This window comes from Leptidea sinapis, chromosome 11 (assembly GCF_905404315.1).
Source record: "Leptidea sinapis chromosome 11, ilLepSina1.1, whole genome shotgun sequence".
Taxonomy (NCBI): domain Eukaryota; kingdom Metazoa; phylum Arthropoda; class Insecta; order Lepidoptera; family Pieridae; genus Leptidea; species Leptidea sinapis.
This window is the reverse complement of record NC_066275.1, coordinates 9,787,037-9,813,000: the sequence shown is the minus strand read 5'-3', so window position 1 is coordinate 9,813,000 and position 25,964 is coordinate 9,787,037. Positions and strand designations below refer to the sequence as shown.

At 46.5% G+C, this 25,964-nt stretch overlaps 1 protein-coding gene across 1 annotated transcript in view; it reads left to right on the top strand.

Moving 5' to 3' along the window:
• The first annotated feature begins 7,382 nt into the window (after window positions 1-7,382).
• LOC126966839 (IQ and ubiquitin-like domain-containing protein) overlaps window positions 7,383-25,964 on the top strand; it is a 34,046-nt gene continuing 15,464 nt past the window's right edge. The window contains exon 1 of the mRNA XM_050811101.1: window positions 7,383-7,525. Within this exon, the coding sequence (XP_050667058.1) occupies window positions 7,481-7,525 (45 nt within the window). The 5' untranslated portion in view covers window positions 7,383-7,480. The remainder of the gene's footprint in view (window positions 7,526-25,964) is intronic.

Genomic DNA, 25,964 nt, shown 5'->3' with positions numbered 1-25,964 from the left:
ATAATACCTAAAATTAATTACTTCTGTGCATGCTGTGTTTATTTGTAAGTAATCACTACATTTAGTTCCTAGTTTTTAGTTCTACTTTTTATATTTGTGTGTATTATCGTAAGTGATAGTAAAAAAACCTAATAAATAAATAAAAAAAAAATATAAGGTTTCATTAACTGCGCTCGTAAGTCACATATTTAAATACATATTTAAATTCATATTATTTTTAAGGTTCCGTAGCCAAATGGCAAAAAACGGAACCCTTACAGATTCGTCATGTCTGTCTGTCTGTCCGTATGTCACAGCCACTTTTTTCCGAAACTATAATAACTATACTATTGAAACATTGAAGCATTAAGATTTTCAGATAAAAATAGAAAAAATACAATAAATTTTGGCGGTTCTCCACACTTAGAACTGCAACTTATTTTTTTTTTCCATCAAGCAAAAATGTTCAAAATTATAGAGGTTTCCATCATCATTTTTTTCTAAGCTGAATAGTTTGCGCAAGAGACACTTCCAAAGTGGTAAAAAGTGTGTCCCCCCCCTGTAACTTCTTTAATAAGAGAACAATAATACATTTACCATGTTAGTTACCATGAAACTTCCACCGAAAATTGGTTTGAACGAAATGTTGGATAATAAGCCTCATTGTTGATAAGCCTCTAAACTAAATTGATTTTTGTTCATTAATTTACACAAATGAATTTGTAGCTTGAAGCAAAAGTTTTTCAAAAATTTTACTAAAAACAGGCAGCACTGAAATAGGCCTAAAATTAGCAGGGTCAAAAGAACTGCCCTATTTAAACAAAGGTATAACTTTGCTGTATTTCATGAGGTCAGGGAACACACCCTCATCTATGCATTCATTAAATATTATTGCTAATTCAGGTGCTATAATGTCAAGTATGTATTTTACAATGTTAGTCGAATGGCCCCATAGGTCTTTTGTGTTTTTAGGATAATTAATTAAAGATTTTTATAATTGATATTATAAATGATCTACCTGTAACATACTTATATTTCAAATCAATGGAAGATACTGGTACGTGTAATTTAAGCATATCATATGCTGCTTTTAATGAAGAGTTAAGGTCTTTGGTAGTGATAATCGGGATTTCGGAGAAGTATTTATCAAATTCATTTGCAATTGCTATTTCCGAATTTATAACGCGATTATTAATATTTAAACAGATAGAGGTGCTACGGTAGTTTGATCTACCAATTCATTGTTAATTACACTCCAAGTCGCTTTTACTTTATTATTACTTTTTTAAATTTTATCTGCAATGAAACGTGTTTTCGCTTCATGACAAACTACTTAAAAGAGCTTGGAGTATTTTTTTACATATATTTTACGTTTACGACTTTTGTGGATACCCATTGTTGCCCAATCATTAAAACAGTGTCTGTTGTTTACTGTTACCGTTACTAGAGTAAAAATCCTGTCAAATTCCTCACTGAAGGAATTGAAGACTAAGTTATAGTGAAAAATAGCAGTTTCACCACAGTGTAAAAATGGTATCGTATTTACCAAATAATTTCTAAACCTCTCAAGACGGCTACCCGTAACTGATATAATCGTCACCTTTCTTGGTCTGACATTGTCCCATCTTGTATTTACTTTTTTAAGTTGCTGTAACTGTGGTCGGACTCAAGATTATTAATTATAAGTTTACTAGTAATAGTAACATTTGTAAAAATATTATCTAAACAGGTTGCTGTTGTAGAAGTGATTCTAGTAGACTGCCAAAATACATTGAAAAAATTAAAACTTTAAAATAATTTTTTAAGGTTAGTACAATTGGCCGAAGGTTCAAGCAAGTTTATATTAAAATCTCCACACACTATAATTGACTTGCTGGTTCTGCAAAATTTTGATAGTATCTCTTCCATTCTATATTCATATGATGCAGTGGGGGGGTATACACTTACAATAATAAATTGCTCTAGTTCTATACAAGCTATCTCAATTAGTTGTTCTACGCAGAGATTAACAATATCTCTTCTATTTTTATATTTTAATCTGTTATTAATAATAATAAGGGAACCTCCATGTATTGCCCTACTTCTACAAAACGAACTGACAACTTAATGATCTCAAAAACTGAACTAGATCTGATGACTTTTACGCCAATGTTCTGTAATCTATCTATATATATAAAAGAGAATGTATGTTTGTATGTTCCTTAATAACTCCTAAACTATTGGACCGATCTCAATGAAATCTTTTGTAATAGATTCGTTTAAGCTCAAGGAAGGTTTACATTTATAATTTATATGGCAAAACAACGTTTGCCAGGTCAGCTAGTACATAATTTAAAAAACAGTTCAATTTCTAATTCCTTACTTAAGATACCTTACATGTTCTGGTTATATTATGATCTCTAGCAGTAACAGATACATTTGGTGAATGTTGCCTATTTTGTATGATATTGCAAGAGTTGTCCTCCCTTGTCGAATGACTTAATTTAAATTATTTGAAGAAAAATCTTCAATGTTATATTTTTGTATATTAGTACTAATACATTCCACAATAGAGGCTTGTTTGTCAGAATAACCTATCTATCCTTAGTTTAACTTACTAGAGGTAGACAAACCTATCCTTTTACGTTTACTTACATTTCAATAACCTATCGACAAATAGCATTGGACTATTACTTATAACAAACTATATTGGACATAACTATGGATAGATAAGATCTTGTCATTAAACGGTGATAGCAATCTATCCGTAACTAGAGAGTTTTTGAAAACGGCCGTAAATGATCTATGATATGATAACACCGTCTAACTATTAAAATCAAGGCCTTTATAATTCGAAAGTCACATCAAAGAAGAGCACTCTCAAAGGATTTTAATCATATCGGTTCAATATGGAAAACGTTAATTGATTCACTAATACAATAAAGATTGTGGTCGAGTCCGATCCGATGTATCATAAGTGATGATTTTGCGTTGGAAATAATTTCATAAATAATACGCCTTTCAATCAGGGAGAAGGGGAAAAATACATGAATTGCCCTCGATACATTAACTGAAAACCGCAATTGGGGAAACGCTAAATACCTGCTAATGATGGCGCACTGATTTTAATTCATTCAATTTTCATTTTAAAATAAGTAATTATAAACAACCTTACTGTGGGTGTTTCAGTTTGTCAATTATAGGAAATTTATTACATTCGATGTTCGTATTTTTTTGCTGTCAGAAAGCTTCATGGATGTTGTTATAAATCAGATGCGTTTCCATGTGAAAAATATTTACATTTTTTACTACTGGAGTATTTATTTCCCTGTCAAAATGAAGAACCAGGTTATAAATGTCGGTTGCTTTGTCATGGCACATTAAATCACATCATTACATTATAGTCGCATATATTTTTTTAAGCAAACGCTGAATTCGTCCCCCACAAGATGGACCGACGATCTGGTCAACATCACCGGAATACGTTGGATGAGGGCAGCGCAGAACCCGATTGTCGTGGAAATCTTTGGGGGAGGCCTTTGTCCAGCAATGGACTTCTTCCGGTTGAAGATGATGAAATAAATACTTCTAAACGCCAGTCATAAAAGAAAAACGATTTTAATACCAATTTCTTAGTGTGTAAATATTTATCATACGTTAACTAAATTCGTAGAACACGTGTTTTCTATTTTTACAATATTATAATAAAAGAACCTCTTTCGGTTAAGCAACGCATGGCAACAGGCCAGGCTTATTACTTTTGTGTGCGTGACAAGCTACGTTATACGCTCGCGATATGTATGTCACTTTGTTATGTGTGTGTGCGTGAAAATAGAGGTTAAAGTTTGCCGCAATTTTTTCGACGTTTTCACAGCTATCTTAGTCTATAACAAATCGCTAACCATTAGCATGCCTTTTACTTTAAATATTGCAAGAAACCTACAACAAAACAAACAAATCTACAACAATATACCTACTTATGTACTACTATTTGCAATAGAGCCTGGTTTGTCCTTAGCCTTCTGTATCCACTTGTGTGCAAGCGAAGCAAACTACCGCTCAGACACAAGGTGACATTGTACAAGACCATCGTACGTCCCATTATGTCTTACGCAAGCATCGTGTTTGCCCACTTGCGGCGTTTGCAAGTGGTTCAGAATAGATTCACGCGCACGGCTACAGGAGCGCCGTGGTTCGTTCGTAACGTTCCATCACGATCTTGAGCTACCGACCGTCGCTCAACACTTCAAGAAGATAACGCGACGCTACTTTTATAAGGCGGCCGAGCACCCTAATATTTTGGTGAGAGAGGCATGTGCTTACACCCCACTAGACCAAAGTCTCAACAAACAGAGGCCACGCCGACACCTACTAGTCGACCCGGACGCCTATATTATATTCCGACGTAAGCGCGGCTTAGCACAACAAACGGCTGGCACTCGTCACTTTGACGATGGACTCTCGTGTGCAACATACAACTTTTCACCTCGACTAGCGAGAAAAGTGTTATAGGTTATAGGTAAGAGAAACAATTAAGATAATAAATTTTTGTGACAATGAGATAATACGCTTGGCTAAAATGAGTTTCGGAACGCACCGGATCGCATTGCTAATTTTTAGTAGAGTAATTCCCGGATGTATGTTCATGTGGGATTGAGAAAATTAAATCACTTTTCCTCACGTTCGCAGCAAAAAGCGTTTTTGCGACGAGTTTTCACGTAGCAATAGCGCCCTTTTCGTGCTGGAGAGGTGAAAAGCAAATTACTAGTATTGTTAAGGTTAATCTTTATTATGGTTACATTAGTCGTATAAATGAACAGTTATTGACAATTAAGTCTATGGTACTCAGCTTGGGATTTATCATTAATCACCCATATTGAGGTTTCCTACTCATGAACAGACATGCAGACGTATCTAGCAGTTTGTAGACATTAAACACGGCAAGAGAGCAAGGGCCGGAGGAGAGGCATTGTTCTGACATCACGCAAACCAAGACGTGTAACAATGTCTCTCATCTATTTTGCTCCTCTATCCCAAGGAGCAATCTGGCAAATGGTCATGGGTGGAGTACAAGTTGCAAAGATACTCATGGCAAGTCTACTTAGTTCCCTTCCCGTGGTTGCCGCCTGTTATTGATCTGGTTCCATATGAAACAGATATAACAAAAACTGAGTAGACGCACTTGACCCTTCTCTCCACAACAATCTCTCCCGTCTCCAATCATTCTTCCCATCCCTCTTCTCGGCCGATCTCAAGGCCAGCGGCTCCCCCAGTTTTTGTAGGTTGGGGCTGGGAGACTATCAACGACCTACCTGCTTTTTTGGCCTACGCAGTCGATCACCGTAAGCTGGGACGAAGGAATCCTGGAGGATTGAGCTGTAGATGAGCAACACGCCCTCTTTGGTCTGGACTTCCATGCGAAACGGTAGCCCCCCGCCTCGCCAGCGTGGGGAAATGGTCTTCGGTAGCCTGCCTTCTGCAGATACTTGGCGAGGGGCGGCGGGACTGGTGGCGGTCATGCTGAGGGGGTAAGGATAACGTGGACAAACTGGGGGTGTTTTGGGAACCTATGCTCCCAGCCACGCTTTTCCAAGCTCCTGATATCGCACCTAAACCACCAACTCGCTGTACCGACATCCGTGGTAGTCTTAGTGTACCGAATGGGCACTCCCTATTGCGGGCTCCGGGGAGGGTGGGAAACCACGAAGGATGAAACTTTTAAAACTTTAGCATGGATAATTTAAAGGTCTCAAATACAAAAAACACACCCGAGGGGCAACCCGAGGGAAAGCCTGAAGGGAAAGCCGCACTGGCCATCCCTTCAACATCTAAAGCAACAGTTGCTACTTCCGCTATGGAGGTGGCGCAAACAGGGTCTATGGAACCCTCCCAAACACACAACACAAGTAACTTCGAGCTCAAATGGGCCCAGATGAACGCGCCAAAAGACAGGGCTGCTAAAACCACTCCCAAAGTGGCTCAGCGGCCTAGTGGCTTGGCGAGTGAACCCGGGCTCTCGCGGAAACACAAAAAGTTACTGAAAAGAAGGAGAAGAGGCGAGCAAAACGTGAGTCCCAAACTCAATTACTCACCTCTCTCCCCAAAACACAAACCGACAGACGGACCGAAACACCTAGACAGTCCACAACAAAAGCAATTTTCCGTAAGACTGTGCTGGAAACCAAGGCGACTGGCCAGTCCGAGAAGGAAAGTGGACAAGACAAAGGCAAAACAAAGAGGGCTAGGCTCGACGAGACCCTGTCTCCTCGAGGCGAGCCCAAGAAGCCTAGACTGACTCCACCCCAAGACACGAGATCGACTACTTATGCCGAGGCAGCATCTGCAGACAAACCCAAGGCTGAGCTCGTCATCACATCGGCAACGGGCTATATTACTAAAGAGACGGCTGTCATAGTTGAAAAACACCTGGATGATGCGTTCATCGTGACAGCCAGAAGACAAATTATGACCGCTGAGGGCCCCATCTTCATGCGGAGGCCGACCTACTATGACGGCTCGCTTCGCCTCTACTGTGAAAATCAGGAGGCGGTGGAGTGGACCGTCGGGGTGTGTTCGGAGCTGGATCTGTCAGGGGTGGGCAAACTCACGGTCACAGATGTAAAAGATATACCGAAGATGGTACGCTGCGGCATCCGTCTACCACACGATCACGATGGGGACCAAGTGCTCATTGGTATGTGCCTTAGACTGGGGAACCGATGGGCACAAGTGGAGCGATGGCGTGTCCACACCATTATACCACAGGATAAGGCGACATTTGTGGTGGTCTGTATCCCCAACGATATCGTGCAAACTGTACTGGAGAGGAAGCGCCGCCTCGGCTATCGGCTGGGTGCGGTGTACCTAAAATTCCAGGATGCCAAGGGGAGGTTCGTGGATACCCCTATGGATTCTCCGAACGAGTCAGGGGGGATGCGGGTCGCGGTAGCTGCCGCAAAACCTGTAGTCCCACCGTCCCCAATCAAGGAGACCTCACAGGCTGGGTCGAGTCGAGCCATCGGAGCACCAAGCGACGACGAGCTCCTTGACCTGACCAAACTTGGGGAAGAGGATCCCAATGGAGCCCCTTTCCCCCAATAAGCAAATACTGATTCTACAATGCAACCCCCATCATACCATTACTGCTACGGCTCAACTTCGAAGATGGTTGGAGGTTGCATCTACTACACCAGCCATTGCACTGATCCAAGAGCCGTGGATTAGGGGCGGCAATGTATGCGGACTCTCCAATATTGGTGGTAAGCTCTTCCAAAACAATTTCGAAGAGGTGAGAGCCTGCATTTACGTTAAAGGGACTATAAATATACAGCCTCTTGTGGATTTCTGTTCCAGAGATCTGTGTGCCATAAGGCTGAATTCCAACCAAACATAAACAACCTCAACATCGTCTTTGCATCAGCCTACATGCATGAGGCGGATGCGGTACCACCTGAAGGACTCAACACACTTGTCAGATTCTGCGAACATAATGGATGGGAACTGATTGTGTCAACGGACTCCAATGCCCATCATCCGCTATGGGGAATGGAAGCAAACAACAATAGAGGTAATGATCTAGTTGATTTCCTTTTTACTACTAATTTAGATATATTAAACAAAGGTAACGAGCCCACATTTGTGGGTAGGCGGTGCAAAACAATAATTGACTTGACACTGGCAACCCCCAGAGCTGCTGATCTAATAGCGGGTTGGCATGTCTCATCAGAGGCATCATGCTCTGATCACAGGTGGATTCGATACGATTTAAAAATTACCAGTAACCCCGAACAACCTACAAGGTACCCGAGGAAGACTGACAAGAGGCTCTATAGATCTCTAGTAGAACTAGAGCTGGGAAAACAGCCACCTACCACTAGGTTAGACAGCATAGAAACAATTGATCAACAGGTAAGTAACTTAAACAGCACCTTAATAAACTGCTTCCATAAAGCCTGTCCTCTGGTAACACCGGTTACTGGGGTCATATCCAAGGGCTGGTGGGGCACAGAACTTAAAAAGCTGCGAACAAAAGTAAGGAAATCCTTCAATAGAGCAATGAATACAGGCGCTGATGTAGACTGGGATGCCTACAAGGAGAACAAAAGTCTCACTCATGGAGAAAATTCTGTGAAGACATTAATTCCACTCCACAAGCAAACCGCATTAGGAAGGTACTGGCCAAACAGGGTCCTTGCGTTGTCGGAAATCTGAGGAAAGCCGATGGCACAATGACCCTGAGCCAGGAGGAGACTAACACGGTACTGCTAGAAACACACTTTCCAGACTGTAAAATAATACAAGAACCAATTTGGACGATACCTAACAACTTGGTTACAGAAAACTGCTGGCAAACCGCCTATGAGATCAGCCTTTCAAGTCAGCGGGCACAGATGGCGTCTTTCCTGCACTGCTACAGTGGTGAGGAGATAAGTTGATGTACATACTGACATATATCTATCAGGCCTGTCTGGCCTTCAAATACACTCCCCTTGCCTGGCGGGAAGTTAGGGTCATCTTCATACCCAAGCAAGGTAAGAGTAATTACACTAATCCTAAATCGTTTAGACCTATCAGTCTGTCGTCTTTTCTCCTCAAGACTTTAGAGAGAATATGCGACAGACACCTGAGAGATAACGCGTTACGCAACACACCCATACACAGGCATCAGCATGCCTACTTTCAAGGCAGATCAACGGAATCCGCTCTTCACCAGGTAGTAGGAAAAATTGAACATGCCTTACAAAATAAATTAGTCTGTCTAGGTTGCTTCATAGATATAGAGGGAGCCTTTGACAAGACCAACTTCACCAGTATCAACATAGCACTTCGCAGACACGGAGTACAGACCCTGCTTATTGACTGGATAATTAATATGTTAAGCGATAGAATTATAAGGGTAACAGGGGAAGACACGAAAGGCGCCCTTGTAGCCCGCGGCTGTCCGCAGGGAGGTGTTCTCTCTCCGCTTCTGTGGAACCTAGTAGTGAACGACCTGATCTCCAAACTGAACAACCAATACTTTTACACAATAGGGTATGCCGATGACATCACCATTTTAAACACAGGCAATAATGCCAGCATGGTATGTGATAGGTTACAAGCAGCTCTTCGACCTTTCGAGTAATGGTGTAAAGACCATGAGCTGTCTGTAAACCCACAGAAAACACAGGTAGTACTCTTCTCTAACAAAAGATTGGTAGGGAACCACAGACTGCCCACTATCTTCAATACAAGACTTCAGTTATCAAAAGAGGTCAAATACCTAGGTGTGATTCTAGACAGCAAACTGAACTGGAGCAGCCACCTTGAATACAAAATCAACTCCGCGAGTATCACCTTATGGCAATGCCGCAAGATGATTGGCAAGATCTGGGGTCTCCAACCAAAGCTCACCTTATGGCTTTACACAGCAGAGGTGAGACCAATGCTCACTTATGGCTGTGTAGTGTGGTGGACCAGGACCAGACTTACAACATGCATCGCCAAATTACAAAAATTTCAAAGGCAAGCATGCTGTGCGGTGACGGGATGCATGAGAACAACTCCTACCGCCGCCTTAGAAATAGCCCTGAGCATCCCTCCGCTACACTTATTCATATATCAAGAAGCGGCAATGGCTGCGCTGAGATTAAAACATCTGAAAACACAGAGAATTGACAATGTAAGACATCTTAGCATACTTTCAGAAGCATGGTCAGCTATGCCACTTGTGGAAGCAGCTAGTGATAAAATAGAGCGGACTTTCATTTTTGACAAAAAATACAGAATAGAGCTCGAGGAAAGGAACGACAGTGTCCTTACACATTATGAGCTCGACCTCGACACAGATGGTTCGAAGACGTATTCAGGCACAGGTACGGGAGTCTTCTCGGAAGATCTAAATATCAGCATATCCGAGCCCTTGGTTAAGCTTAACACTGTATACCAGGCTGAATGCATGGGGATTTTGCTAGCTGCCAACGCTATCTTGGCCAGAGAGGTTCAAGATCACTCCATTAGAATACTCTCTGATAGCAAGGTAAGATAATCAATTCCAGCCTATTACTTGAATGCCACTCAGCATTAAATAAGGTGGCTGGTAAAAACAACAACCTAACACTTCAGTGGATCAAAGGTCACAGTGGGGTCAGGGGCAACGAGGCGGCAGATCAACTAGCTAGAAGGGGTTCTGAGACCCAACCGGTTGGACCAGAGCCTTTCCTGCCTCTGCCACATAGTTGGTTCAGGAACCACTTAAATCAAAAGATAAAAGCACTACATCAACAATACTGGGATAGCCTTGAGGAGTGCAGGCAAGCCAAAGCAGCCTTACCTTGCGCCGACTTGCGTTTTACCAGGGAAATCTTACAACTTAATCGGTGTCGACTAAGATTAATATTATGTGCGGCCACAGGTCACGGCAATTTTAACAGGCATCTCTTTAATTTAGGTGTCACGGACAGCCCTCTATGCAGAGGTTGCCTGGGGGCAGAGGAAACAGCCGCTCACGTTCTGCTGGAATGCAGTGAAGTGGCAAACTACAGGGCGAGGCACCTGCGGTCACCAGGCGCTCTTCGGGAAGTCTTCCGCGACGTTAAGAGGTTGGGTGACTTCTTGGAGGAGCTTGGCTGGTTGTGGTAGCCTCTACCACCCTCGCATGCCCCACGCACACACTTACACTTATATAAGCCGATCAGCCGCCATTATGAAATCTACCATCGTCGGTGACGGATCATTTTACGTCGCACTAAAATATTGTTGCGTAGCAACCCTTCGAAGTATATGGCGAGAGTTGTCAAACTTCAAGACATTGTTAATTTCAACAGCTCCGTCAGCAATACTCGTAGCTCAGCGGAAAAGTGTTAACCTTAGACGCTGTAGACCCGGGTTCGATACACCTACCAGTGTATGGATTTTTTTGGGTTTTGTAAAATTAAAGGAAATTTCTAGTAAGTTCAGGATCAAATCGAACAGAAAAAATGGGATGGAAAATGTGTAAGCAGGATAAAAATAGTTAAAAGAATTTTCTAGTACAATTTAAATTTAAAGATGGCATGGGAGAATCATTTTGAAAATAGAACGGATCCGGGGGTATATAAGCCGTACTAAGCGTGGCCTACGGCAGTTCTAGTTCTGACTCGATAGTGTAAAGAAGAAGAAGAAGAAAAGAAGGAGTAGTGAAAAGTGGAAGTGTTCTAAGAAGAAGAAGACAGAAGAGAAGTAGTGTTCGGTGCAGTGTGACGCGTTGAAGGTACCGCCGCCCACAAGAGGAACAGCGGCAGACCGGCGAAGTGCAAGTTCAGAAAAAGTGAACGCAAATAAAGACTCGTTCCTATAAGCGGAGTATTATTTCCAATCCCTGATCCACTCCCGTGTCAATTGGTGTCAGAAGTGGGATTGGAAAGATGCCATTAGTGCCCAGGAACGAGAAGGGAGTGACCACGCGAGCGGGAGCAGCTGCAGCGGCAGAGGACGAAACATCCGGCTCTGGACTCAGTGCGACCGTGTCAGCACCGCAGGCTCCTGCCGTAGACGCGCGCTCATGCAGCAGATGGCCACCATGATGCAAGAGGCAGCGCGCCGACAGGAGGAGCAGCTGCGAGCCTTGCAAGAGGAACAAGCACGCCGACAGGAGGAGCAAGCGCGCCGACAGGAAGAGCAAGCGCGCCGACAGGAGGAGTAGCTGCGGGGCTTGCAAGAGGAACAAGCGCGCCGACAGGAGGAGCAAGCGTGCCGACAAGAGGAGCAGTTGCGGGGCTTGAAAGACGAGCAAGCGCGCCAACAGGAGGAACAAGCACGCCGACAGGAGGAGCAGCTGCGAGGCCTGCATGAAGGCCTCTCCAAAGACATTTTATCCGTTGTGCAGAAAAACTCCACCCGTATTGACGCTGTGGAAAAAGAGATCGCCCGGATTGACAGTGTGGAAAAGAAGATGGACAAAGTTGAAGAGAACTTTCAACGGAAGATGGGAGAGATGGAAGTTACCATTAATCAGCTCAGTGGGAGGGTCGTGTGTCCTTCAGCCAACACAGGAGTTTCCTGCGGAACCACATCGAGCAGAAATTTAAAAGTACCTCCCTACGACGGCAAGTCTTCCTGGGCTGCCTTTAAGCTACAATTGGAGACGGTGAGAAGAGCCTGCGGTTGGAGTGACCAAGAAGCGCACTCTGCCCTCACACTAGCGCTCCGTGACGAAGCACTCTCCGTATTGGAAGCACTCGGCGCTGGGAAGGAGGAAGTGACCTACACAGACCTTATTGACGCGTTGGAGGCACGCTATGGTGATAAACACCTCGAACATGTGTACCGGGCGCAACTTAAGGACCGCAGTCAAAAGGCCAGCGAAACTCTTCAGCAGTGGTCCGTGGAAGCCGAGAAACTAGTGCGTAAAGCATATCAGTCGTCGCCAGCTGCAATAGAAGAAATGTTGCTCCAAGTTTTCATCGATGGAATACGGGACGCCGAAGTTAGAGCAGCCGTACGATTGAGTCATCATACCAGCTTGAAGCGGTGGCACATGTGTTGGAAGTGGAAGCGGTTCGCCACGATTCTCGGGCGTTGAGACTCCGCAAAATTGTACCAGCAGATTCCAGCCGAAGGCAAGCATATAACCCAGCATACTATGGTTGTGTGGAGCGAGGACACATTAGAAGCACTTGCCCCAGGCGTGAGAGCATAACGCAAGGTAGGAAGGATGCGGCGGTCTCAACATCACCGCTGGAGCAGCAGGAAAAGGCCAAGGCAGTGGGGTGGGCGCTGGCCGGTAGAAGCAAAGCCCCAAGGATCTTCGTTAAGCAGACATGTGACGCAAACACTTTAGTTATAGAAGGAATGATAAATGGAAAATCTTGCCGTTTCACTTTGGATACGGGAGCCTCACGTACAGTCGTTAGCCAAAGAAGACTAGAGAGCATCGGAAGACGACATATGCGAGAAAAAGTAAACTTAACACTCACAACAGCTACCGGCCAGCGCATACCAGTCCAGGGAGAGAAGATCGTGGCCATGAAAATCGGGGAAACGTTGTACTGGCAAAAAGTGGTAATCGCGGATATCACAGATGACTGCATCATTGGGTTGGATTTTCTTCGAAATCATCAGTGTACCACTGACATGAAACATGGTGTATTGAAGCATGGAGGTGAAGAAATTCCAATAAAAGGCGGAACTGTTGGGAAAGTGTTGTGCTTACGAGACACTACTTTAAATCCGAGATCGCAGACCCTAGTCCCGGTAGTCCTGCCAAGGGATGACAGAGGAAGACCTTGTAAATGCGCTATAATAGAAAGAGAGACATCGGACACGACATGGATCCCAGCCAGGACTGTTGTGGGTAACTCCCAGATTGCGATGGTTCCCGTGTTTAATCCTCATGAGGACAAGCAAATCATTAGGAAGGGAACAGTGATCGGAGCTTGTGAGGAGATAGCTTAGTTAAGAAAGTGTGAAGAAGGGAGGAAGACTGTAGCTGCAAACCAAGATGTGAATATACAGAAACTTCTGGATAGCTGTAAGGACAATCGTATCAAGCTACAGTTAATAAAAGCGAGAAATTTCCTGCTACGCTACTCCGGGATTTTCTCAAAGAACGACGGGGACATCGGCAGAACTGGTTTGGTGAAACACAAGATCGACACAGGAGACACTGTTCCGATACGGCAAAGACCAAGACGTATTCCGTTTGCACGCGAACAAGAAGTGGAAGACATGATTCGGGATATGAAAGAAAATGGTGTGATAGAACCGTCGTCGAGTCCATGGTGTTCTCCAGTGGTTCTGGTAAAGAAGAAGGATGGATCAACTAGATTTTGTGTGGACTATCGGCGTCTGAATGTTACTAAGAAGGACAGTTATCCATTGCCAAGAATCGATGACACCTTGGATTCACTTTGTGGCATGACGTGGTTCTCTACTCTGGATTTGAAAAGTGGCTACTGGCAAGTTGATCTGGACCCTAAAGACAAGGAGAAGACGGCTTTTTCAACCGGAAAAGGATTATGGCAGTTCAAAACAATGCCCTTCGGATTATGCAACGCCCCAGCTACTTTCGAAAGGTTGATGGAGTATGTGCTGGCAGGTATGTTGGGAGAAACCTGCCTTGTCTACTTGGATGACATAATCATTATGGGGTGCTTAGCAGAAACCTCCACGTGTGGGCGGTGGTGTCGATCCACGATGAAACCTCTCTTAGGCGTTCTGAATAGAGTGACACCTACCTCTCCGGTGCACCCTGGAAACATTGCGCCTGTGACTGATTTGTTATTGCGCTCGATTTTCACTAATCGCTGCGTAATGGCAGTCCTTTGCTGGCCAGTGGCTAATATCTGCTCCACTCTTCCGGCGGTTAGTGGGTGCCAACCGGAAGATTTTACAGCATCCACCTGCGTCTTTGGCCTGCGCAGTTGATCGCCGTACGCGGGGATGACGGAGTCCTGGGAGGTTGAGCGGGACAGGGGTCGGGGATTAGTTACCCCTGTAACGTAATACGCTTCCTTCGGTCCTGATTTCAAGCTAAACGGTAGCCCCGTGAGTAGTCGCCACGAGGGTAATGGTCAAGTGTCCCCGCCTTGGCGGGGCCACAGGCGAGGTTCGGCTGGTCCACGCAAGGGGAGGTGCTCAGCCATGCTGACGGGGTAAGAATGGGTGCAGGAACTGATGGATAGGATCGAATCCATCAGCCGCTCATCTCGAGCTCCCGATGTCGCGCAAGAGGCCAACCAGCTGGACCTATATTCCCCTTGCAGCCCTGATGGTTAAGTTAACCATCCCCAGTTGCGGGCTCGGTGGAGGGTGGGGAGCAAGGGGAACGAAGTTTTTACCCGGTAAAGTATGGACAACCCAAGATCCAAAAAAACCCCAAAACAAACTAATTCCCCGGCGGAGAAATCCACCGGGACCACACAGACCTCTGGAGCGTGTTCAGCACCTGCTGGCACCCAGAAATTACAGACCAAGGAGCCTAATAGGGAACCGTCTATGGGCACAGACGCCGCATCAGCAGTGTCTGCCCAATCAGTCAGCAGACTGGAGGCAGGTTGGACCCTCGTATCTTACAAGGGCCGAAACCAAAACAAACCCCGAATAGGGGAGAGTCACTCGGCACATGACAACACAGATCGCCATCGACCCAACAGGAGGCAAAGGCGCATAGCAGCTCGCCTTCGCAAGGCCAACGCTCAGAAAGCTAGCGCCTCAATGCCCTCCTCTGAACCCGAACCGCAACCCAGCACCTCACGAGGTTCGGATATGCCCGTCAAGCAAGCCCGGTATGATCCTAGGAAGGCCCCAGACAACCGAAGGCCTCCTTCCAACAAAGCAGGCAGAGTAGCCCAACCCTCGACATCCACCAAACGCACTCGCTTGGATGACACCAACTCTCCGAGGGGTGACCACAAGAGGGCCAAATTGCTAAATCGGCCCAAACCGACATCATACGCCAACGCTGCGAAAACCGACCCTGTTGTGGCCATAACATCTACCACTACAGGGCATATTGACGCGAATATGGCACAGCTTATACAAAGCAAGCTTGAAGATAAGCTCATGACAGCCATGATGGCCGCTATGAATGAAGACAGAGAAGGGCCTGCGTTTCTGGCCAAACCCGTCTATGATGGGGGCATCCTAAAACTGTGGTGCTCTAATCTTAAAACATTGGAGTGGCTGAAAACAGCTGTCCCGGAAATCCAACTCCCTAACGGTGACACCCTGGCAGTAAAAACATCTGGGAAATTCCCAACCGCGTCAGGTGTGGCATTCTACTACCAGGTGAATGGAAGGACACCAAAGCAATCGGCGGGATGCTACGGTTCCAAAACTCTTGGGCCAAAGTAGACAGCTGGTTGTTACACGCCCTTTATCACCACAACGACCACAGCTTCATCGTGGTAAGCATCCAGGAGGACCAAATCCCCAAAATCTTGGAGCATGAGCGCCGGCTATCATTCGTGCTGGGCTACACCGAGACCCCCCCCTCTAAGGATACAAACGGTGAGGCATTGACAACAACAGGGAATAATATAGACGACAGTGATGCACTGCCGGAACCCATGGACGCTCAAACAATTGACCCAGCAGACGGCAACTGCGCCACTAGCTCTCCCTCGGAGGAAGTGCTCGACAGCCTAAAGGAGCTCGAAGAGCTTCTGGCGGCGGGCACCAAAGGCGATGCCGACTGCACCAAGGGCATTGAAGAGCTCTGCATCGGGGATGGCGAGGAGGGTGTGCTATCCAAAGATGGCATCCCCTTCTAAGTGCAGCACCATCCAAATAAACCTCCACCATAGCGCAACCGCAACGGCCTAACTTCGGAAATGGTTGGAGGTTAACCCTACAGCTCTCGCCCTAATCCAGGAGCCGTGGGTTAGGCGGGGCCGGATATGCCATCTCTCCAATATCGGAGGTAAGCTTATACATTACTCAGGACCAGAACACCCTAGAGCCTGTATCTACATTTCTAATAATCTACATGTGCAACCCCTAACAGATTTTTGTTACAGCGACTTATCGCAATAAAAATACTGGACAGACACATCCTTCCAACTCACCAGAGAGCGATAGTGGTCGCCTCCGTCTATATGCCTGACGGGGAAGACCCACCGCCGGAAGAACTTGTCAAACTGGTGAACTACTGCGAGACAACCAAGAGCGAGCTTATTGTGGCTGCAGACTGCAATGCACATCACCCGCTCTGGGGCATGCAAACAACCAACAAAAGGTGTAAGCAACTCACTGAATACCTTTTTTCTACTAACCTTAATATTTTGAATGTAGGTTCAGAACCCACCTTTGTAAATAGAAGGAGCAAAACAATTATAGACATCACCTTAGCAACAGAGGGAATGTCTGATTATATATCCAATTGGCATGTGTCGAAAGAAGCATCCTGCTCAGACCACAGATGGATACTTTTTAACATGGAGGTAAACATCACTACACCGCCTCCCAAGAGGAAACCCCGCAGAACGAATCTTACTCAGTACAAGTTGCTGATGGAATCGCGTCTAAAGGACGAAACACTCCCAGCCAGGATAATCGGAGTAGATAACATCGAAAACCAAATAGCACAAATATACGAATTCATGACTGCCAGTTATCATGCTACATGTCCCCTCACCAGCCCTCAATCAGACAGACCAAGACCCCAGACCTGGTGGGGACCTGAATTAGAAAGGCTCAGGAAAAAAGTGAGGAGACATCTGAACCGCGCAATGAACACAGGCGATCAATACGACTGGGACATCTACAAAGAGTGTAAGTCTGAATACAAGAAACGCGTCAGATACAGAAGATCAGAAGGCTGGCGTAAATTTTGCAAACCTGACGGTACATTTACCAACTCACCAGAGGAAACAGAGCGAGTCCTGATGGAAACTCACTTTCCAGGATGCAAAATAATGCAGCATATCGAGTGGGTAAATGAAAACATAACCGCTGAGGAAGCTGACTGGCAACAAGCACACAAGTTGGTGACAACCGATAAAATAAAGTGGGCTATAAATTCCTTTCACCCCTTTAAGTCAGCAGGACCTGATGGAATCTTTCCCGCCTTGTTGCAATGGGGAGGAGAAGGTCTCCACAACCGGCTGATCAACATTTTCAGGGCGTGTCTAGCGCATAGATACATCCCTAGGATATGGAGGGAAGTTAAAGTGATCTTCATACCTAAACCAGGTAAAAGTGACTATTCTAACGCTAAATCTTACAGACCCATAAGTCTTACCTCTTTTACCCTGAAGACCCTAGAAAGGCTGTGTGAAAGAGAACTGAGGGAGAATTACCTTAAGAACATACCCCTACACCCCAACCAACACGCATACAGTCAGGGTAAAAGCACCGAATCTGCACTTCACGCTGTAGTGAACGTTATAGAGGGCGCACTTTCGGAAAAAACCTTTTGTCTAGGAACCTTCGTGGACATTGAAGGAGCCTTCGATAAGACAAAATTTACAAAAATAAAAGAAGCATTACACCGCCATGGAGTATGTACAACTCTGTCATCATGGATTGAAAACATGCTCAAACACAGAGTGATATTACTAAATGAAAGTGAGACACAGAAAGCATTTGTAGCTAAAGGCTGCCCCCAAGGAGGAGTTATCTCACCTCTTTTATGAAACTTGGTAGTAAATGATCTAATTACCACTCTAAACGAAAATCACTACTTTACGGTAGGCTACGCAGACGACCTAACTATATTAATAAGCGGAAAGTTTGCCAGTACTATATGTGAAGTAACAAATGCAGCATTGAAAATCGTGGAAAGATGGTGCATAGATAACGACCTATCAGTCAACCCACATAAAACGGAATTGGTAATGTTCACAAACAAAAGAGTTCTGGGTAACTATAAACTGCCAAAACTGTTTAACACCGAACTCCAACTAAACAGTGAAGTGAAATACTTAGGAGTTATACTTGACAGCAAGTTAAACTGGGCGGCCCACTTCTGGCAATGCCGTAGAATGTTAGGAAAGACATGGGGACTTGCCCCGAACATCGTACTATGGCTCTACACAGCTGTGATACGACCTATGATATGTTACGGCGCAGTTGTATGGTGGCCACGCACCAAGCTGAACACTACTTGTAATAAACTGCAACGATTCCAAAGACTAGCGTGTATGGCTATCACAGGATGTATGCGAACTACACCTACCGCGGCTGTAGAAGCTATGCTGAACCTTCCGGCACTACACCTCTATATAAAACAAGGGGCGGCCTGCGCCACAGTAAGGTTGAAGACATTAAATCTTTGGAAAACCACTCAATCCCCACACCCAGAGGTTCTAAATGAGGTGATTGAAAAGCAGCCTCTGCTGTTGGCAGTAAGTGATAGATCTCCAAAGGAATACATATTCGATAAGAGATAAAAAATACAGCTGTATGAAGAACTGAAAGAGGACCTCAGTACAAAAAACCTCAGGATTTTCACAGATGGCTCAAAGACAAGGTCGGGCACGGGATACGGAGTGTTCTCGGATGACCTAAATATAAGAATAGCTGCATCACTAGGAGCTCATAACACTGTCTTCCAAGCAGAATGTATGGGTATCATAGAAGCAGTCACTGCTACTTTGACTCGAAAGGTAAAAGACTACTCCATCCGCATCCTTTCAGATAGCAAATCAGTACTACAAGCCCTACAAAGCCACACTATCACCTCTAAGCTAATATACAACTGTCACCAATGTCTGAGGGAGTTATGCGAAAATAACAACCAAGTAACTCTTCAATGGATAAAGGGTCACAGTAACTCACGAGGGAATGATGCCGCTGATGAATTGGCCAGGAGAGGCTCAGCGATGACAGCAAAAGGACCAGAACCAACTATCCCTCTCCCGCCTAGCTGGCCTACGAAGGTAATACGCCAACACACCAAGGAATTACATAATAAGTACTGGATGAAAGTAAGTGGGTGTAGACAAGCAAAAGAGGCTCTACCTCAAATAGACCCCAAGCTCTCTCGCAAGCTAGTAAAACTTCCACGACCTAGGTTACGGAAAATAACTCATGTGGTCACGGCCCTTTTAACAAGCATCTGTTCAATATAGGTGTCACCGACAGCCCACTGTGCAGAGCCTGCACGGAGGCGGACGAAACGGCCGCACATGTCATTTTGGAGTGTAGGAGTGTGGCCTCATACCGGGCCAAACACCTGGGGTCACCGAGGACTCTCCCCGAGGTCATGGGTGACATCAGAGGTTTGATACATTACCTTGAGGAACTGGGGTGGCAGGATTAGCCGCCCTCCTCACCACGCAAAATAGGCGCGCTGTAGTCGTCGAGTTGCGGATAATAGCCCGTGATAACCTATAACCTATAACCTATCATTATGGGCCGAAGTTTTGAAGAAGTCAAGAAGCTCGAAAAAGTCTTCGCAAAACTGCAGGGTGCCAACTTGAAGTTGAGTCCAAAGAAATGTTCTTTCTTTCAACGTCAGGTGAATTACTTGGGGCACGTTATCTCGGAGCAAGGCGTTGCGACGGATCCTGCCAAGATAAGTGCTGTCAAGGACTGGCCGACGCCGACAGAAAAGACACATGTGAGAGCATTCCTTGGACTATGCTCTTATTATCGACACTTTGTGAAAGGGTTTTCCGATGTTGCTAAGCCCTTACATCGACTGACGGAGGAGAAAAGAGCCTTTTCCTGGGATGAAGACTGCGAACAAGCTTTCTTAGAGTTGAAGAAACGACTATGTGAATCACCTATCCTCGGATATCCTGACACGGAGGGAAGATTCATAGTAGATACTGATGCTAGCAATTCTGGAATTGGTGGAGTGTTATCTCAGAAGAGGGGAGATCAAGAAGTTGTAATTGCATACTTTAGCAAATCTTTATCGAAGCCGGAGAGAAACTACTGTGTAACTCGTAGGGAGTTACTTGCCGTGGTGAAGACATTACAACATTTTAAAAAGTACTTGTTAGGTCGCAAATTCCTCGTAAGGACTGATCATGCCGCCTTGAAGTGGTTACTAGAATTCAAGAATCCGGAAGGACAAGTGGCCAGATGGATTGAGCAACTTCAAGACTTCAGACTTTGAAATCGAACATCGAGGAGGAAAAACTCATGGAAATGCTTTATCTAGAAGACCTTGTCCGACGGAATGCAAACATTGCATTCGATTGTGTAAGTGGTGTATGTCAGTCCGTCAGTCAGTCCGTGTGTGAGTGAGTGTAGTGAAACGATTACAGGACGAGGACTAACGTCTCGTCGGGTATCAAAACAATGTGTGGTGTATCTAGGGTGCGGGCCGCTGGCCATCGTCAGAGTGACGAGTGCCAGTGGTTTGCGGTGGTTGACCGCGCCTACGCCTGCGAAGGCGGTGTGTGCGTGTCTGTGTCGGTGTTTGTGTGGGTGTCGCGTTCGCGATGGTGATGTCGTCATCCGGGTCTACCGTTACGTGTCTGGGACGTCTTATTGGGTTGAGACTATGGTGAAGGGGGGTGTACCTGCATGCCTTCCTAACCAAGATGTTGGGATGGTTAGGCGCCTTGTCAAAGAAGCGTCGCGAGATCTCTTTAAAGTGTTGAGCTATCGTCGGAAGCTCTAGGTCGCGGTGAAGGTCAACGTTTCGGATGAACCACGGGGCTCCGGTTGCCATGCGCGTGAATTTATTTTGAACTACTTGCAAACGACATAAGTAGCTCGGTCGGGTGTGCGCGAAAACGACGCTTGCGTATGACAGTATGGGCCGTACGATGGTTTTGTACAGCGTCACTTTGTGTTTGAGCGGAAGTTTGCTTCGCCCACACACAAGTGGATAAAGGCGACTGAGGACAAATCGGGCTCTATTGCATACCGTATCAATATGTTTCTTGAAGTTCATATTGCTGTTGAACGTGACTCCTAAGTATTTGTAATCCTTCACCCACGGTATGGGTGTTTCATACAATTTAATGACGTCGGTCGGTCGTTTTTTAGCGCGGATGCTATTCGCGTTACCGAAGAGTACCGCTGCACTCTTGGTGGGGTTCACTTCAATCCGCCATTTTCTGAACCAGTTGCCTAGTTCATCGACGGCGGCTTGAAGCACTTTAATGTTCCTGCTCAACCTTGAGCGGTTCAATAGAGCGGAGCCAAAGTAGAGTGCCGTATCGTCAGCGTACTGAGCGAGCTGGACACTCGGAAACTTGGGAATGTCGCTCGTGAAGAGCGAGAAAAGAGTGGGAGAGAGGACTGAACCCTGTGGCACGCCAGACCTGATGGGTCTGGGTGAGGATAGGGTGCCCTCTACTCGATATCGCAGGGAGCGATCAGTAAGGTAGGCTCGTATGATGCGCACGAGCCTGTCTGGCACTCCCAGTTGATACAGCTTGAATACTAAGCCGTTGTGCCATACCTTGTCGAATGCCTTCGCGACATCGAAAAACACGGCTGCCGTGGTAGCGTGAAGTTGACGCCGTACGAGAATGTACTCGGTGAGTCGGTGAGCCTGCTGGGGACACGAGTGAGCGGTTCTGAATCCGAACTGTATGTCGGGTATTAGGTTGAGCTCCGCGATGTAATGATTAAGACGCGCGAGAATTACTCTTTCGTAAAGTTTCCCGATCGAGTTAATTAAGCTAATAGGCCTATAGCTACTCGGATTAGCTTTAGGTTTATTGGGTTTTGGGATACCGATAACAATGGAATCCTTCCATTGTTCGGGGAACGCGCTATTAGACAATAGAATATTAAAAATGGTAACCAATAAAGTAATAAGAGTCGAGGGTAGGATTTTAAGAACCCTATTGTTTATAGTATCGGGCCCCGGGGCCTTCTTGGAGTGAAGCTCCTTAATGATTAGCTTCACCTCTTCGTAAGAGGTGGGTTTTATTACATCGCCTGAAGGGCTCAGAGCGGAGCGACGTTCAACTTCACGATCAACTTCGTCAACGTGTGTCGGGTCGGCTGCTGCATTTGGAGAGCACTGACTCTCGAGACTATCGGCGAGGCATTCAGCCTTCTCATCGTCATCGAGCGCCGGCTGCAGTCCCGGTCTGTCCAAAGGAGGCATGACAGTGGGCGGCTCCTGTTTGAACGCGCGAGGCAGCTTCCAGAAAGCCACATGTGATGGCTTAAGGTTGCCGAGCAAGCGGTCCCAACGTTCGCCGCGGAGTTCCGTGATACGTTCCCGTACCGCCCGCTGTAGGTAGCGGAGGTGGCGCCTATTCTCGACCGACGGATACCTGTCGTAAAGTCTAGTGGCTCTGTGCTTCTGTGTGATTAAGTTCCTGACCTCTGGAGGCAGGTTTAGGCGATGCGGTTGCATCATCGGAACCTGCCTGGAGCAGGCCTTGATTCTATTCTGTATATGTGACGTCACATGAGAGATAGCACTGTGAGCCGTGTCGACCGAGTCGATGACGTCCGGTATAAGGTCAAGGTCGTCGGACTTGATAGACTCGAGATCCTTTTCCAGCCGTTGCCAGTCGATCACTGTTTTCGTCGGTGGTTGAAAGTTAACCGGTGGCCTAGATTTAGGACGACGGGCCGGTGGTCTGACTCTAATTCGTGAAAAACCTTGATTGAATTCACATTGAGCGTTACGTTCTTAAGTAACGCAACGTCTAGAATGTCGGGTCGGTGCGCGACGTTATCCGGATAATGTGTTGGTTCGTCGGGTGCTATTACTGAAAAGTTCAGCTTGTCTGTCAGCGAATCTAATAAGATTCCGTTTCTATTTGTGGCTCTACTATTCCAGCTGGAGTATTTGGCGTTAAGATAGCCGCCCACTATGACTGCAGCCCAGTGGCCGAGTAATGATTCTATATCTGTGTATAATACTTTTTTGTTGGGCGGAAGATAAGCTGAAATAACAGTGATCGGCTGATGATTCGCCATACTGACTCGGATGGCAGAGGCCTCGATGTTAGTGAGGACCGGAGGATCTATAGGTATATAGTGTAGAGACCTTTTAAAATAAATGAGGGTACCACCCATACGGGTGGTGCGATCATTTCTGACTAAGTTGTAATTAGCGATACGCGGATCGCGTATACGTGGTTTTAGAAATGTCTCTTGCACTAAGAATAGGTCTAATTGATGTTCGTGAGCGAACTCCTTCACCAAGTCTAGTTGAGGCTTAAGGCCTTGGGCGTTAAAATACGCTATACGGAGCGTACGTGGTTTAACCCGTCCGCTTACGTAATTAGGCATCGCGAATGTTTTTATACTTAAACCCTATATCGGTGAGGGCTCGGAATATTTTGGCGTTGTCTGCCATAACTTGCAGGAGCGACGGCGGGTGGTCCCGGACAGCATCGAGCCTGCTGGCCAGGGCTGTGATTTCGTCTATGTTGAACAGCTCTGACAGCTCAAACATGAAGGCAAAGGCGCTGCCGCCTTGGTTGTCGCCGGGCGGGACGCTAGCGGTGGCCGGGGCCGCGAGAGTGGCCTCTGTGGCGGCGTTGGTAACCGGAGGAGACCTCGCCCAGGCGTTTACCTTAGGAGGCGGCGCAGGTTTGAAGGTCGGAGTGAACTTCACCTTCTCTGCTCTGCCTTGCGGCTGGCGGCGCCCTGGGTGACGCTTGTGTTTGGGTGCCTTGGGACACCCGCGATAGCTCGCGGGGTGCCCCTTCTCCCCGCACAAGACGCAGGCCGGGGGCTCCGCGCATTGCGCTGGTCGAGGGCACTCCGGCGTGCCATGTTTGCCGAGGCACTTCACACACCTCGGGGTGTGTTCACAGTTACGTGCCGAGTGCCCGTATAATTGGCATCTGTGACACTGACCGGGCCCCCCGCGGTTGTTAGGAGCTTCGGCCCGGATGCCCTGAAGGGAGCAAACCGATTTTATATTAAAGATTTCCTTTCCCTGTTGCGTGAGGTCGAGAACGACGAGAACCATGTTAAATGGTTGTTTGTTGTTGGTGCCGCGCATACGGTGCACCTCGTGTGCAGGGTAACCCTGATCTTTGAGGTCCGACAGAATGTCGGCCTCGTCTATCTCTCTCGGGACGTTCCTAATAACGACCCTCAGACGCTTCTCCTCAGGCAGGGCGTACGCGTGGAAACCCACACTCAGCTCTCTAAGAAGAGATGTCAAGGCGCGGTGGTCCGCTACCTCTTTGGTCTCTAATTTGATAAGAGATTGGTACGCCCTCGCCTGGAAGGAGAGCGTCTTTGGGATCCTATTTTTGATCACCAACCAGCGGCCTCGATCTCCTATAAAAATAGGGGGCGGGTGCTTGGTCGGAGGCGGTACGCGGGCTTTAGCGGTCGCGGGCGCGGGAGTGGGGATAGTCGTGGCCGCGGCTTTCTTGGCGGGCGTGCCATCGAGAGATGGCGATTCGCGACCGCGCTTCTTTTTACGGCTCACGGTGGTGAAGCCGTCCGTTTCCGACGCGACACTCTTCGCTCTCGACGGTAGAGCGGTTTCCGGCTGGGCCGGTGAAGCACTGGAAGCCTGAGGGGCTTCCGTGCGGTCAGGAGTGACCGCGGGGACCTTAGGGGTCGCCTGCGCGTCAAAGTAAGCCTGAAGGACAGGCGGGCGGGCTGATCGGGTAATCACCTTTCTCGGTTTGACCGAGGCCACGGAACTAACATCGGAGATGTTGCCTAATTCCATTCCGGATTCCCCGTCGGAACCCGAAACGTCAGACGACGAGTTATAGTTTTTGGATTTCGCTTTGATAGCGGCAGGTGATGGATTATTTCACGAAGTGGCCGGAAGCATTTGCTCTACCGAATCAAGAAGCAGTTACCGTTGCGACGAAGCTGGTGAATGAAGTTTTCTGCAGATTCGGTGTTGCACACACACCTTTGGAGTTGCACAGTGACCAAGGGCGGAACTTCGAGTCACAAGTATTTCAAGAAGTTTGCAAGATCTTGGGAATCCATAAGACCAGAACTACGCCATATCATCCACAGTCGGACGGGATGGTGGAGAGGTTTAACCAAACACTGGAGCGACATCTGGCAAAAGTAGTGGACAGTCATCAGGATAACTGGGATGAGTACATTCCACTGTTTCTTATGTCGTATAGAAGCGCAATACACGAGACAACAACGGTGACTCCTGCGTACGCCAATTTTGGAAGGGAATTGAAATTGCCAGCTGATTTACTCTCAGGCTGTCCACCGGATACTCTGAAAAGTATAACAGAATATGTGGATGAGTTACGGAAAAAGATGGTTGACATCTACGAGGAAATTAGAACAACTGGGCTTAAGGCAAGTGAACGGATGAAGACCCGCTACGATCGAAGAGCTAATATTCCTAGTTTTGAAGAGGGAACCCTGATTTGGTTACACAATCCTGTAAGGCGAAAGGGGAAGTCTCCGAAGCTCCAACCAAGTTGGGAGGGACCATATAAAGTAATCACAAGGCTAAATGATGTGACTCTCAGGATCCAGCGTACCCCTCGAAGTCCCCCGAAAATCGTACATGTCGATCGGGTGGCTAAGTACTACGGAAGCAACGATGATCGGGACAATCATGTCTTGGGAGGGGGCAGTGTTGCGTAGCAACCCTTCGAAGTATATGGTGAGAGTTGTCAAACTTCAACACATTGTTAATTTCAACAGCTCCGTCAGCAATA